Here is a 13,626-nt window from a genome sequence, read left to right on the forward strand (position 1 = left end):
TGTATTTTTTTTGTGAAGAATCAACAACAAGTGGGACACAATCATGAAGTGGAACGACATTTATTGGATATTTCAAACTTTTTTAACAAATCAAAAACTGAAAAATTGGGCGTGCAAAATTATTCAGCCCCTTTACTTTCAGTGCAGCAAACTCTCCCCAGAAGTTCAGTGAGGATCTCTGAATGATCCAATGTTGACCTAAATGACTAATGATGATAAATACAATCCACCTGTGTGTAATCAAGTCTCCGTATAAATGCACCTGCACTGTGATAGTCTCAGAGGTCCGTTAAAAGCACAGAGAGCATCATGAAGAACAAGGAACACACCAGGCAGGTCCGAGATACTGTTGTGAAGAAGTTTAAAGCGGGATTTGGATACAAAAAGATTTCCCAAGCTTTAAACATCCCAAGGAGCACTGTGCAAGCGATAATATTGAAATGGAAGGAGTATCAGACCACTGCAAATCTACCAAGACCTGGCCGTCCCTCTAAACTTTCAGCTCATACAAGGAGAAGACTGATCAGAGATGCAGCCAAGAGGCCCATGATCACTCTGGATGAACTGCAGAGATCTACAGCTGAGGTGGGAGACTGTCCATAGGACAACAATCAGTCGTATATTGCACAAATCTGGCCTTTATGGAAGAGTGGCAAGAAGAAAGCCATTTCTTAAAGATATCCATAAAAAGTGTCGTTTAAAGTTTGCCACAAGCCACCTGGGAGACACACCAAACATGTGGAAGAAGGTGCTCTGGTCAGATGAAACCAAAATTGAACTTTTTGGCAACAATGCAAAACGTTATGTTTGGCGTAAAAGCAACACAGCTCATCACCCTGAACACACCATCCCCACTGTCAAACATGGTGGTGGCAGCATCATGGTTTGGGCCTGCTTTTCTTCAGCAGGGACAGGGAAGATGGTTAAAATTGATGGGAAGATGGGATGGAGCCAAATACAGGACCATTCTGGAAGAAAACCTGATGGAGTCTGCAAAAGACCTGAGACTGGGACGGAGATTTGTCTTCCAACAAGACAATGATCCAAAACATAAAGCAAAATCTACAATGGAATGGTTCAAAAATAAACATATCCAGGTGTTAGAATGGCCAAGTCAAAGTCCAGACCTGAATACAATCGAGAATCTGTGGAAAGAACTGAAAACTGCTGTTCACAAATGCTCTCCATACAACCTCACTGAGCTCGAGCTGTTTTGCAAGGAGGAATGGGAAAAAATTTCAGTCTCTCGATGTGCAAAACTGATAGAGACATACCCCAAGCGACTTACAGCTGTAATCGCAGCAAAAGGTGGCGCTACAAAGTATTAACTTAAGGGGGCAGAATAATTTTGCACGCCCAATTTTTCAGTTTTTAATTTGTTAAAAAAGTTTGAAATATCCAATAAATGTCGTTCCACTTCATGATTGTGTCCCACTTGTTGTTGATTCTTCACAAAAAAATACAGTTTTATATCTTTATGTTTGAAGCCTGAAATGTGGCAAAAGTTCGCAAAGTTCAAGGGGGCCGAATACTTTCGCAAGGCACTGTAGATGGGACCTGGCTGCATAGGGTCAGAAGGATAGTGCACCTGCCAACAACAAAAGAACATTAAGATAAGTTAATGAAAAGAAAATTCAATGTTAAACATAATATAATTTTAATGCATCATTGTCAGGTTTCACTTACCCACAAATGTTCAGAGCAGCAGCACTGCATACAGAAACATAATCTTGGAAACTGGAAGTTAAAATGACACACAGCTTGACTAAACAAAATACCAGTGCCAGTCATGTTGGGAGGTCAATTAAATAATCAAAACGTTTTTTTGCTTTATATACCAAGTGTTGTCATCGAATCCTTGCGGAGACGCCACACTGCTGTTTTTGTCACGTGGGATGGCAGCAGTTTCCACCAGTGGTGTTCTGGTAATACTATTGCATTATCCTCTGAGTAGTTGTTGAAGTTCAGCACTCACTGCAAGTCCTCATGCTTCAGGTGTAACCTGTGCTTGCTTGGGCCAGCTCTCTTTTTGATGGGAGGCATTAGACCATTCTCCTTGTATGACTGGTGGAGGAGAGTCAGGCGTATCCTACTGATAACTGAAAGACAAATTCCAGGTACAAATAATTTAACATTTATTTGAATTATTTAAACTTTAGCCCCCACCCAATCTCTGACCATTTTACTCGCCCTAGCGGAGCTGGATAAACTGTTTTCATGCTATCCAGAGCGTTGGTGACTGTAACTGCTCCTGGAAACAATTTAATGAAGCTTTTTTTGTCAATGTTTAATGACACCGACCATATTCAATCGGTGTTCAGCGTTCGTAAATTAATCAGTTATTCTGCACTCTGGTACACTCAGACCAGAGTGCTCTGAAACAGTTGTTGCAGTGACGTCTTTTGTTAAGTTTTAATATGCAATACTTTAAAAATAAAGCCGCGTTAGGCGGGATTACCCGACACATTCTGACCAGCTCAAATAGACAGAAGTGTGCTATATGGCAGACCAATCCAAACTCATCTCTCGGCATGTCCAGCTCACTCATTATCTCAGCCAATCATTGCTAGATGAGGTTTCTGTCTTTTTCTGTATCTTAACCAACTTGGCTTGTAATTTAACAATTTCATTGGTATTTACAGATGGCACACAAGTTTCTTATTAAGGCACATGGAAGTTCAGATGTTCGAGAAGGCATTTCTGTACTTTCAAATGTCTCTCCTGTGAACTAGTGACCCATGACATACGCCTAGTTTCCTGAAACGGGGCACGTATACAGTTGAAGTAGGAAGTTTACATACACCTTAGCCAAATACATTAAACTCAGTTTTTCACAATTCCTGACATTTAATCCTTTTAAAAATACCCTATCTTAGATCAGTTAGGATCACCACTTGATTTTAAGAATGTGAAATATCAGAATAATAGTAGAGAATAATTATTTCTTTCAGCTTTTATTTCTTTCATCACATTCCCAGTAGGTCAGAAGTTTACATATACTCAATTAGTATTTGGTAGCATTGCCTTTAAATTGTTTACCTTGGGTCAAACGCTTCAGGTAGCCTTCCACAAGCTTCCCACAATAAGTTGACAGGGCTGGTGTAACTGAGTCAGGTTTGTAGGCCTCCTTGCTCGCACAAGCAGTTCTGCCCACAAATTTTGAGGTCAGGGCTTTGTGATGGCCACTCCAATACCTTGACTGTGTTGTCCTTAAGTCATTTTGCCACAACTTTGGAAGTTGTACATTGTCCATTTGGAAGACCAATTTGCGAACAAGCTTTAACTTCCTGACTGATGTCTTGATGTTGCTTCAATATATCCACATCATTTTCCTCCCTCATGATGTCATTTATTTTGAAGTGCACCAGTTTGTCCTGCAGCAAAGCACCCCCACAACATGATGCTGCCACCCCCATGCTTTACGGTTGGGATGGTGTTCTTCGGCTTGCAAGCTTACGCCTTTTTCCTCCAAACATAACGATGGTCATTATGGCCAAGCAGTTCTATTTTTGTTTCATCAGACCAGAGGACATTTCTCCACAAGTACTTTGACCCCATGTGCAGTTGCAAACCGTAGTCTGGCTTTTTTAATGGTGGTTTTGGAGCAGTGGCTTCTTCCTTGCTGAGCGGGCCTATCAGGTTATGTCGATATAGGACTCGTTTTACTGTGGAAATAGTTACTTTTGTATCTGTTTCCTCCAGCATCTTCACAAGGTCCTTTGCTGTTGTTCTGGGATTGATTTGCACTTTTCGCACAAGTACGTTCATCTCTAGGAGACAGAACACGTCTCCTTCCTGAGCAGTATGACGGCTGCGTGGTCCCATGGTGTTTATACCTACGTACTATTGTTTGTACAGATGAACATGGTACCTTCAGGCATTTGGAAATTGCTCCAAAGGATGAACCAGACTTGTGGAGGTCTCAATTTTTTTTTTCTGAGCTCTTGGCTGATTTCTTTTGATTTTTCCCATGATGTCAAGTAAAGAGGCACTAGGTTTGAAGGTTGGCCTTGAAATACATCTACAGGTACACCTCCAATTGACTCAAATAATGTCAATTAGCCTATCAGAAGCTTCTAAAGCCATGCCATCATTTTCTATAATTTTCCAAGCTGTATAAAGGCACTGTCAACTTAGCGTATGTAAACTTCTGACCCACCTGAATTGTGATACAGTGAAATAATCTGTCTGTAAACAATTGTTGGAAAAATACCTTGTCATACACAAAGTAGATGTCCTAACCGACTTGCCAAAACTATAGTTTGTTAAAAAGACATTTGTGGAGTGGTTGAAAAACGAGTTTTAATGACTCCAACCTAAGTGTATGTAAACTTCCGACTTCAACTGTATGTAAACAGTTAGAGTTTAATGGCTGTGACGATGGATCAAGAACATTGTAGTTTCTCCAAAATACGAACATAAAAGACAGGGAAAAGGAAGCTTGTACAGAATAAAAGTATTCTAAAATATGCATCCTGTTTGCAATAAGGCCACTTTAGTAATACTGCAAAACATTTGGCAAAAAAAATCTGCTTAATTTCCTGAATACAAAGCGTTGTGTTGTGTTTACCCAAAACATATCACTGAGTAACACTCTTAATATTTTTCAAGCATGGTGGTGGCTGCATCATGTTATGGGTATTCTTGTCATCTGCAATGACTGCAGAGTTTGTTTGCCTGTGCTTAGCTTCATTCCTTTTCTTTTTAAGCAAAAAACTATATTTTTTCTGGTCTGCTTTTCAACAGACACTTTGAGACAACATCACCTTTTAAAAGGACAATAGACTAAAATACAAGGTCAAAAATATGCTGGAGTAGCTTACCAAGACAACATTGAATGTTTGGCCTTGTTACAGTTTGGACTTAAAATGGCAAGACTTGAAAATGGCTGTCTTGCAATGAACAACAACCAACTTAGCAGAGCTTAAAGAATATTTTAAATAATCATGTGCAAATATTGTACAATCCATACCCAGAAAGACTCAGTTGTAATCACTGTCTAAGGTGATTATAACATGTATTGACTCGGTTGTGAATACTTGTAAATTATAACAAAATGTGGAATATGTCAAGGTGTAAGCCTGTGTATATAGTAAAGATTAGATGAAAGACGGTGGTGACTATGTTTGCAGAGATATTACGATTCAAAATGCTCCAGGGGCCAGCAAATGAAGTAATCGAAAACTAACAGAGCGTGACCTAAAGTTGTCTCCATTGAAGCTGGGCTTTTAATGATTTTTATAGTTTCCTGAACTCGGCATGGTCAAAAATGAAAATGTTAATTTCATGGACCAAGGCCATGTTTTTGGTAGGGTGATAATCACCACGCTAGTCTCTGGTGTGCTTGTTGATTTGACATGGAATCCCACGTGGGACATGCAGGTTCATCTCCATAGCATTTGCGTGTCATAGCCTGTCAATCATGGACAGAAGTTAACAGAAGCTCTTAATGTTGAAAGAGATGACATCTGAGATTGTGGGAACTGAAAGCCTGTATGTAGGGGCAGGAGGCCTAATGTAAAGCCTGTGTGTAGGGGCAGGAGGCCTACTGTAAAGCCTGAATGTAGGGACAAGAGGCCCACCGTGAAGCCTGTCTGTAGGGGCAAGAGGCCCACCGTGAAGCCTGTCTGTAGGGGCAAGTGGCCCACCGTGAAGCCTGTCTGTAGGGGCAAGAGGCCCACCGTGAAGCCTGTCTGTAGGGGCAAGAGGCCCACGGTGAGTCCCGTCTGTAGGGGCAAGAGGCCCACGGTGAGTCCCGTCTGTAGGGGCAAGAGGCCCACGGTGAGTCCCGTCTGTAGGGGCAAGAGGCCCACGGTGAGTCCCGTCTGTAGGGGCAAGAGGCCCACGGTGAGTCCCGTCTGTAGGGGCAAGAGGCCCACGGTGAGTCCCGTCTGTAGGGGCAAGAGGCCCACGGTGAGTCCCGTCTGTAGGGGCAAGAGGCCCACGGTGAGTCCCGTCTGTAGGGGCAAGAGGCCCACGGTGAGTCCCGTCTGTAGGGGCAAGAGGCCCACGGTGAGTCCCGTCTGTAGGGGCAAGAGGCCCACGGTGAGTCCCGTCTGTAGGGGCAAGAGGCCCACGGTGAGTCCCGTCTGTAGGGGCAAGAGGCCCACGGTGAGGCCCGTCTGTAGGGGCAAGAGGCCCACCGTATACCCCTGCTATCCTCTCATAATGCAAGCACACATACACACCCACCTCCACCCAACCTTATTTTGGATCCCTGCATCATGGTGCTTAGCCTCCCAAGGCACTGTGAAGGAAGAGAGAGGGGGGAAAAGCATAGTGAAATGTATAGTGCAGTTTTACCAGATGGAGCACTCTGGAATTGGCAGGAGGGGGGGGGGACGCGGAGTGATCTAGGGATGTGTGTGCGCGGGCGGTAATGACTCCACTGCACAGTTGTAAATCTCAGATGATGTTTTCATTCAGGTTGGATTTGCGTCAGCTGAAATACAGGCTGCTGGGATTTGATAGATCTCAGGGCTCTAGCCTCTTCCCTAATATCATAACCCTCCACTGCACACACACATGCGTACACCATAAATCTTACGCTCTGGTCTCTTGATTTATTCTTCAAACATTGTTAATCCAACCAAAGTCCGCCGTAGAGGGACTGTTCTCGATTGCGGGTTCAGTTTAATGGCAGGTTTGATTGGCTGAACAAATTTTGAATCTTGAAGCTTAGCAAATTTGATTCTGTTGAAGGAAATGTTATTTTCTCATTCCTATAAACACTGTTAAAAAAAAGGTGTTGTTCACAATGTGGTGTGTGATAAAATATATTGTATTAAACATAACCTACTATGTGAACCTCCCCCATTGACAAACTAAATTCAAACTCGCAACTGTCTGGCTGGCTTTCTTTTCTTCCTCATACTTCATTGATAAATGAATGTAGTCGATTGTCCAAGTCCCAGACTCGAAAAGAGTCACTGATAAAGAGCCCATAGACACTGAGACCCTGGAGGACCAGAGTCAACAGTTGACGGTTTGTTAGGTTGTCTGTCGACACGGTCGGGAAACAAACTCTTGTGCTATCCATACTACAACCCTGCCAATTTCTCTGATTTTTGTGTTAGTTGCTTATTAGGTGTGTGGGTGGGTGTCATTTTTCTCTTTTTTTGTGTCTCCATAAGTGTCTCATACACTGAATATACAAAACATTGTCATTTGTTAAATCCACTTCAATCGGTATTGATGAAGGGGAGGAGACAGGTTAACCTCTCTGGGATATTCGGGATGGTAGCGTCCCACCTCACTCAACAGCCAGTGAAAGTGCAGGGTGCCAAATTCAAAACAACAATCTCATAATTAAAATTCCAAACATACAAATATTTTACACCATTTTAAAGATACAATTCTCGTTAATCCAGCCACAGCGTCTGATTTCAAAAAGGCTTTACAGCGAAAGCACCACAAACGATTATGTTAGGTCACCACCAAGTCACAGAAAACTAACCTTTGATCTTCATCAGATGACACTGATAGGACTTCATGTTACACAATACATGTATGTTTTGTTTGATAAAGTGCATATTAATATCCAAAAATCTCATTTTACATTGGCGTGTTATGTTCAGTAGTTCCAAAACATGGGGTGATTTTGCAGAGAGCTACATCAATTTACAGAAATACTCATAATAAACATTATTAAACATTGAACTTTAGATCCACCTCTCCTTAATGCAACCACTGTGTCAGATTCCCCAAAAACTTTACGGAAAAAGCATACCATGCAATAATCTGAGTACGGCGCTCAGAGACCAAAATAGCCAAATGTTGTGGAATCCCAGTTCCACAATAAGTGTTTGATTTGTTCAAAAAAGTTCATAATTTATGTCCAAATACCTCCTTTTGTTAAGGTGTTTGGTAAACAAATCGAAATGCGCGTGCTAGTCTAGCCGAAAGGTCGGACGAAAAATCCATATTACAGGTCATAGAAACATGTCAAACGAAGTATAGAATCAATCTTTAGGATGTTTTTATCATAAATCTTCAATGTTCCAACCGGAGAATTCCTTTGTCAGTAGAAAATAAATGGAATGCAAGCTAACTTTCACATGACCGCGCGTCACAATCTGCCAGACACCTGGCTCAATCCCCTCTCGTTCGGCCCCCCTTCATAGTAGAAGCATCAAACAAGGTTCTAAAGACTGTTGACATCTAGTGGAAGCCTTAGGAAGTGCAAAATTACCCCACAGACACTGTATATTGGAATGGCAATGAGTTGAAAAACTTACAAACCTCAGATTTCCCACTTCCTGGTTGGATTTTTCTCAGGTTTTCACCTGCCATATGAGTTCTGTTATACTCTCATACATCATTCAAACAGTTTTAGAAACTTCAGTGTTTTCTATCCAAATATACTCATTTACTCTGGGCACCTTATTTATCCAAGCTACTCAATACTGCCCCCCAGTCACCAAGAAGTTAAAGAAGGATTTTTAAGCTTTGAGACAATTCAGACAAGGATTGTGTATGTGTGCCATTCAGAGGGTGAATGGACAAGATGTAAGTGCCTTTGACAGGGGCATGGTAGTAGGTGCCAGGTGCACTGGTTTGAGTGTGGCAAGAATTGCAGCGCTGCTGGGTTTTTCCCGCTCAACAGTTGTGTATCAAGAATGGTCCACCACCCAAAGGACATCCAGCCAACTTGACACAACTGTGAGAAGCATTGGAGTCAACATGGGCCAGGATCCCTGCGGAATGCTTTCGACATCTTGTAGAGTCCATGCCCAAATGAATAGAGGCTGTTCTGAGGGCAAAGGGGGATGCAACCCAATATTAGGAAGGTGTTCCTAATGTCTTGTACACTGAGATCATATTATTAGGTGTGTGTGTGTCATCTTTCCCTCTACTGTGTGTGTTTTTCAGGAACCCGGGAGAGGACAGCAAGATGCTGGTGTGTGACATGTGTGACAAAGGCTATCACACCTTCTGTCTCCAGCCTGCCATGGAATCCATCCCCACCAATGGCTGGCGATGCAAGGTAAGAAACACTCCTAACACCTTTCACAACACGGAATACCGTCGGGCCGAGACAAGAGCGTGTAAGGGATGTGCATCTTTCCCTTTCAAAACAGTGCAATACAGTGCATTCGGAAAGTATTCAGACCTCTTGACTATTTCCACGTTTTGTTGTTACAGCCTTATTCTAAAATTGATTAAATTGTTTTTGCTACACACAATACATGACAGGGTAAAAATGTTGTTTTTTAATTTTTTAATTTATTTTTAACAAGTGTGTCACATTTACATAAGTATTCAGACCCTTTTCTTAGTACTTCGTTGAAGCACCTTTGGCATCGATTACAGCCTTGTGTCTTCTTGGGTATGACGGTACAAGCTTGGCACACCTGTATTTGTAGAGTTTCTCCCATTCTTCTCTGCAGATCCTCTCAAGCTCTGTCAGGTTGGATGGGGAGCGTCGCTGCACAGCTATTTTCAGGTCGCACCAGAGATGTTCGATCGGGTTCAAGTCCGGGCTCTGGCTCAGCCACTCAAGGACATTCAGAGACACTCTTGCGTTGTCTTTCCTGTATTCCTAGGGTCGTTGTCCTGTTGCCCTGGTCTGTGCTCCATTCATCTTTCCCTCGATCCTAGTCTTCCAGGTCCTGCTGCTGAAAAACATCCCCACAGCATGATGCTGCTGCCACCACCATGCTTCATCGTAGGGATGGTGCCAGGTTTCTTCCAGATGTGACGCTTGGCATTCAGGCCAAAGAGTTCAATCTTAGTTTCATCATACCAGAGAAACTTGTTTCTCATGGTCTGAGAGTCCTTTAGGCAAACTCCTAGTGGGTTGTCGTGCCTTTTACTGAGGAGTGGCTTCTGTCTGGCTACATAGAGGGGATTATTGGGTAGTTTGGTTCATCAGGCTGACCCCCTTTCTTCGCTTGAAGTTATTGAGGGATGATGAGCTTTCGGCAATGTGAAGATAAGAATTCCAGAGTATGGTACCTCTTTATCTGATAGAGAACTGGCTGTGAGGTGCGGCAGTGGGGAGGGTGAAGGTTATTGCAGTGTGTTATATAGATGGATGTCAGAATGAACCTGGAAGAATCCATTGAAAGGTAAACTGTCTGGGAGGTATGAGTATTTCTAGATGAAAGTGTATAATTGACGTACATTAATGTCATAAATAGACAAGATACTGGTGGCAGCTAGTCTTGCACATGTATTTTGTATGATGAGTAATTTGTCTGGGTATGAGGCATATGTACTGGCCCAGACACTATTACAGTAAATCAGATATGGGTAAATTAAGCTATAGTACAGAGTTAGGAAGCAAGCCTGATGAACCAAACCACTAATCTTTCTGATGATACCTACAGATTTCATCACTTTGCTGCAGACAAATGTAATATGATCTTTCCAGGATAACTTTTCATTAATTAGAACTCAGAGGAATCTAGTGGATGTGACTTGTTCCATTTCATTTCCAACCAATTTAGATTCTGGCTCTTTTTTATTTTTATAGATGTATTATTTACTTACTATTTAATACAATAATGTTTTAACATTTTGAAGATTAACAAATGATCTGGAACCATTCAGAAAATGTGGCCATACATAAGTTAGCTTAATTAATTAGTGAATCAAAATTATTGTGATAAAATGAAATTGGTATCCTCGGCAAAGAGAATGATAGATATATATATAATCTCATACAATTTAGAAAGTAATATTTCATGATTGACTGTGTCAAACGCGTTGGATAAATCAAAAAAAATATGCCAAGACTGTATTCTTTGTTAAGAGCTGTAAAGATTTGATCCACAAGTTGCATAAGAGCCATATCTGTGGAGTAGATTTTACGAGTTTTTACAATATTGGTACTCGTAGAATACAGTGTTCATTTGAAATGTTTGAACATTCTCTTATACACCAATTATTCTAGGATTTTAGAAAAACATGATACTACAGATAATAGGCTATTTTAATTTGTGAAAGATCTTGGATCCTCAGATTTATAGAGGGAGATAATTTATAATAAAAGCTTTGGCAATTTTCAAATCTTTAGGAACAATTCCAGTTCAAACGTGAACTGCTCATTTTAGGGTTTTACTTTATTTTTACTATTTTCTACATTGTATAATTATGGTGAAGACATATAAACTATGAAATAACACATGGAATAACCAAAAAAGTGTTAAATTATATTTGAGATTCTTCAAAGTAGTCACATTTTGCCTTAAAAAAAAAAAAACTTTATTTAACTGGGCAAGTCAGTTAAGAACAAATTCTTATTTTCAATGACGGCCTAGGAACAGTAGGTTTAACTGCCTGTTCAGAACGACAGATTTGAGATGTGTCTGTTACTTGAACTCTGAAGCATTTATTTTGTCTGCATTCTGAAGCTGGTAACTCTAATGAACTTATCCTCTGCATCAGAGGTAACTTTTCCTTTACTGTGGCGGTCCTCATGAGAGCCAGTTTCATCATAGCGCTTGATGGTTTTTATTTGTGCGTTAAAAATAATAATAAATAATTATTATTATGTATGTGTATGGACTTTGTAGGCACCTGATCTGAGCCATAAGGGAGACTAGGCATCTACCACCAGATGACCACCACTATCAGTTTAGGGAGGGCAATGTAGCCTATGTTTTTTGTCCCCCTTCTGAAATCACCATCACCCACTAATTAACTTGTCATTTTTGCAGATTAGGTGTTTGAGCTAGTAATGTAGTAATATTTATAGTTTACAAGTGAGCAATAAGTGAATATATACCACAACGTTGGATGTCACCCCTTGACCGTTTGGAAGTTTTTATTGGGCTTCTTTTCTCATCCCGCTTTGGCCATGTAGTGCGCCTCACAAATGAATTGCTGTCCTCGTTATGAAATAATCAACTTTACCCAAACTATTGCTGACATCCTTTCAGCAGGTTGCCAGATGAGTAGTTTCCGGGTATCTTACTTTTACATTTTTAATTTTTACAATTTACATTTTACCCTCTTTTCTCCCCAATTTTGTGGTATCCAATTGTGAGTAGTTACTATCTTTTCTCATCGCTACAACTCCCGTACGGGCTCGGGAGAGACAAAGGTCGAAAGCCATGCGTCCTCCGAAACACACCCCAACCATGCCGCAGTGCTTCTTAACACAGCGCGCATCCAACCCGGAAGCCAGCCACACCAATGTGTCGGAGGAAACACCGTGCACCTGGCGACCTGGTAAGCGTGCACTGCGCCTGGCCCGCCACAGGAGTCGCTAATGCGCGATGAGACACGGACATCCCTACCGGCCAAACACTCCCTAACCCGGACGACGCTGGGCCAATTGTGCGTTGCCCCATTGACCTCCCGGGTTGCGGCCGGCTGCGTCAGAGCCTGGGCTCAAACCCAGAGTCTCTGGTGACACTGCTAGCACCGCGCCACCCGGGAGGCCCCGGTTTCTTACTTTTTTATCACGGTAAAACAGAATTTTCAAAATACATTGATGTCCGAAATGATTGACACCGTTGATAAAGATGATTAATATTGAATATGTAAAATAAATCATTCAAATTCTGAGCTATATTGTATGCTCACATCTGTTGTTTACGAAGCATGTGACAAATAACATTTTCTTTAATTTGCAACATCATTACCATCATTTGGCCCTTTAACTTTTTTTAAATATTTTTTATTTTTTTTACCTTTATTTTACTAGGCAAGTCAGTTAAGAACAAATTCTTATTTTCAATGACGGCCTAGGAACAGTGGGTTAACTGCCTGTTCAAGGGCAGAACGACAGATTTTGTACCTTGTCAGCTCGGGGATTTGAACTTGCAACCTTTCGGTTACTAGTCCAATGCTCTAACCACTAGGCTACACTGCCGCCCCATTCTCACTCATCATTATTCACGGTTCACTCAGGTTCATCCGGAATCATGGTAGTGTTGACATTTTAATTTTGAAGTTCTTAGAAACATATTATATTCTTATTTATAGTAAAAGTGAGAAATGCATAAAAAAGAACTGCATTATTTACCATCTCATATCTATTGTGCACAAAATTGTCTGAAACGCAAACAAAATGAACTGCAAATGCATCCAACAAGTTTGTAAATTCACAACCTTGATGTAATAATTGTGTGCTAGGAATATGCGACCAAATACTACACTTTTTGCTGTTTTAATTTATTAATATCTTTAGGGGTGTCAATAATTTACCCCTACCTTTTTTGAGAAAATAACGAATCACAATTTCTACCTCTGAACAATTTTATTAGTATAAAATAATGTAATTTCCCCCAAACAATTGGCATACAATATAGTTCAATATTTGAAATATTTATTTTTATACTAATAAAATTGCTCAGAGAAAGAGGTTTTGTTTAGTTTTTCTCACAAAGGTAGGGGTCAATTATGAGCAATATAGACTGTATATTATAATTTACCCCTGTTTTATTTTTCATACTAAAAAATATCTTGAATAGATAAGTATTCACCCCCCTGAGACAATACATGTTAGAGGTACATTTTGTAGGGTTTTCAGGTGAGAGTATTTCTGGGTAAGTTTCTAAGAGGTTTGCACACATGGATTGTACAATATTTGCCCATTTATTACTTTTAAACATTCTTCAAGCTCTGTCAAGTTGCTTGTTGGTCATTGCTAAACAGAAAGTCTTAAGTCAACAC

The 13,626-nt window shown here is 40.9% G+C and overlaps 1 protein-coding gene across 11 annotated transcripts in view; it reads left to right on the plus strand.

Moving 5' to 3' along the window:
* kmt2ca (lysine (K)-specific methyltransferase 2Ca) overlaps positions 1 to 13,626 on the plus strand; it is a 240,048-nt gene that overhangs the window by 96,523 nt on the left and 129,899 nt on the right. For all 11 annotated transcript variants that reach the window (XM_031796719.1, XM_031796716.1, XM_031796715.1 and 8 more), the window contains exon 9: positions 8,872 to 8,986. In XM_031796719.1, the coding sequence (XP_031652579.1) occupies positions 8,872 to 8,986 (115 nt within the window). The remainder of the gene's footprint in view (positions 1 to 8,871; positions 8,987 to 13,626) is intronic.

This window comes from Oncorhynchus kisutch, linkage group LG18 (assembly GCF_002021735.2).
Source record: "Oncorhynchus kisutch isolate 150728-3 linkage group LG18, Okis_V2, whole genome shotgun sequence".
Lineage (NCBI taxonomy): Eukaryota > Metazoa > Chordata > Actinopteri > Salmoniformes > Salmonidae > Oncorhynchus > Oncorhynchus kisutch.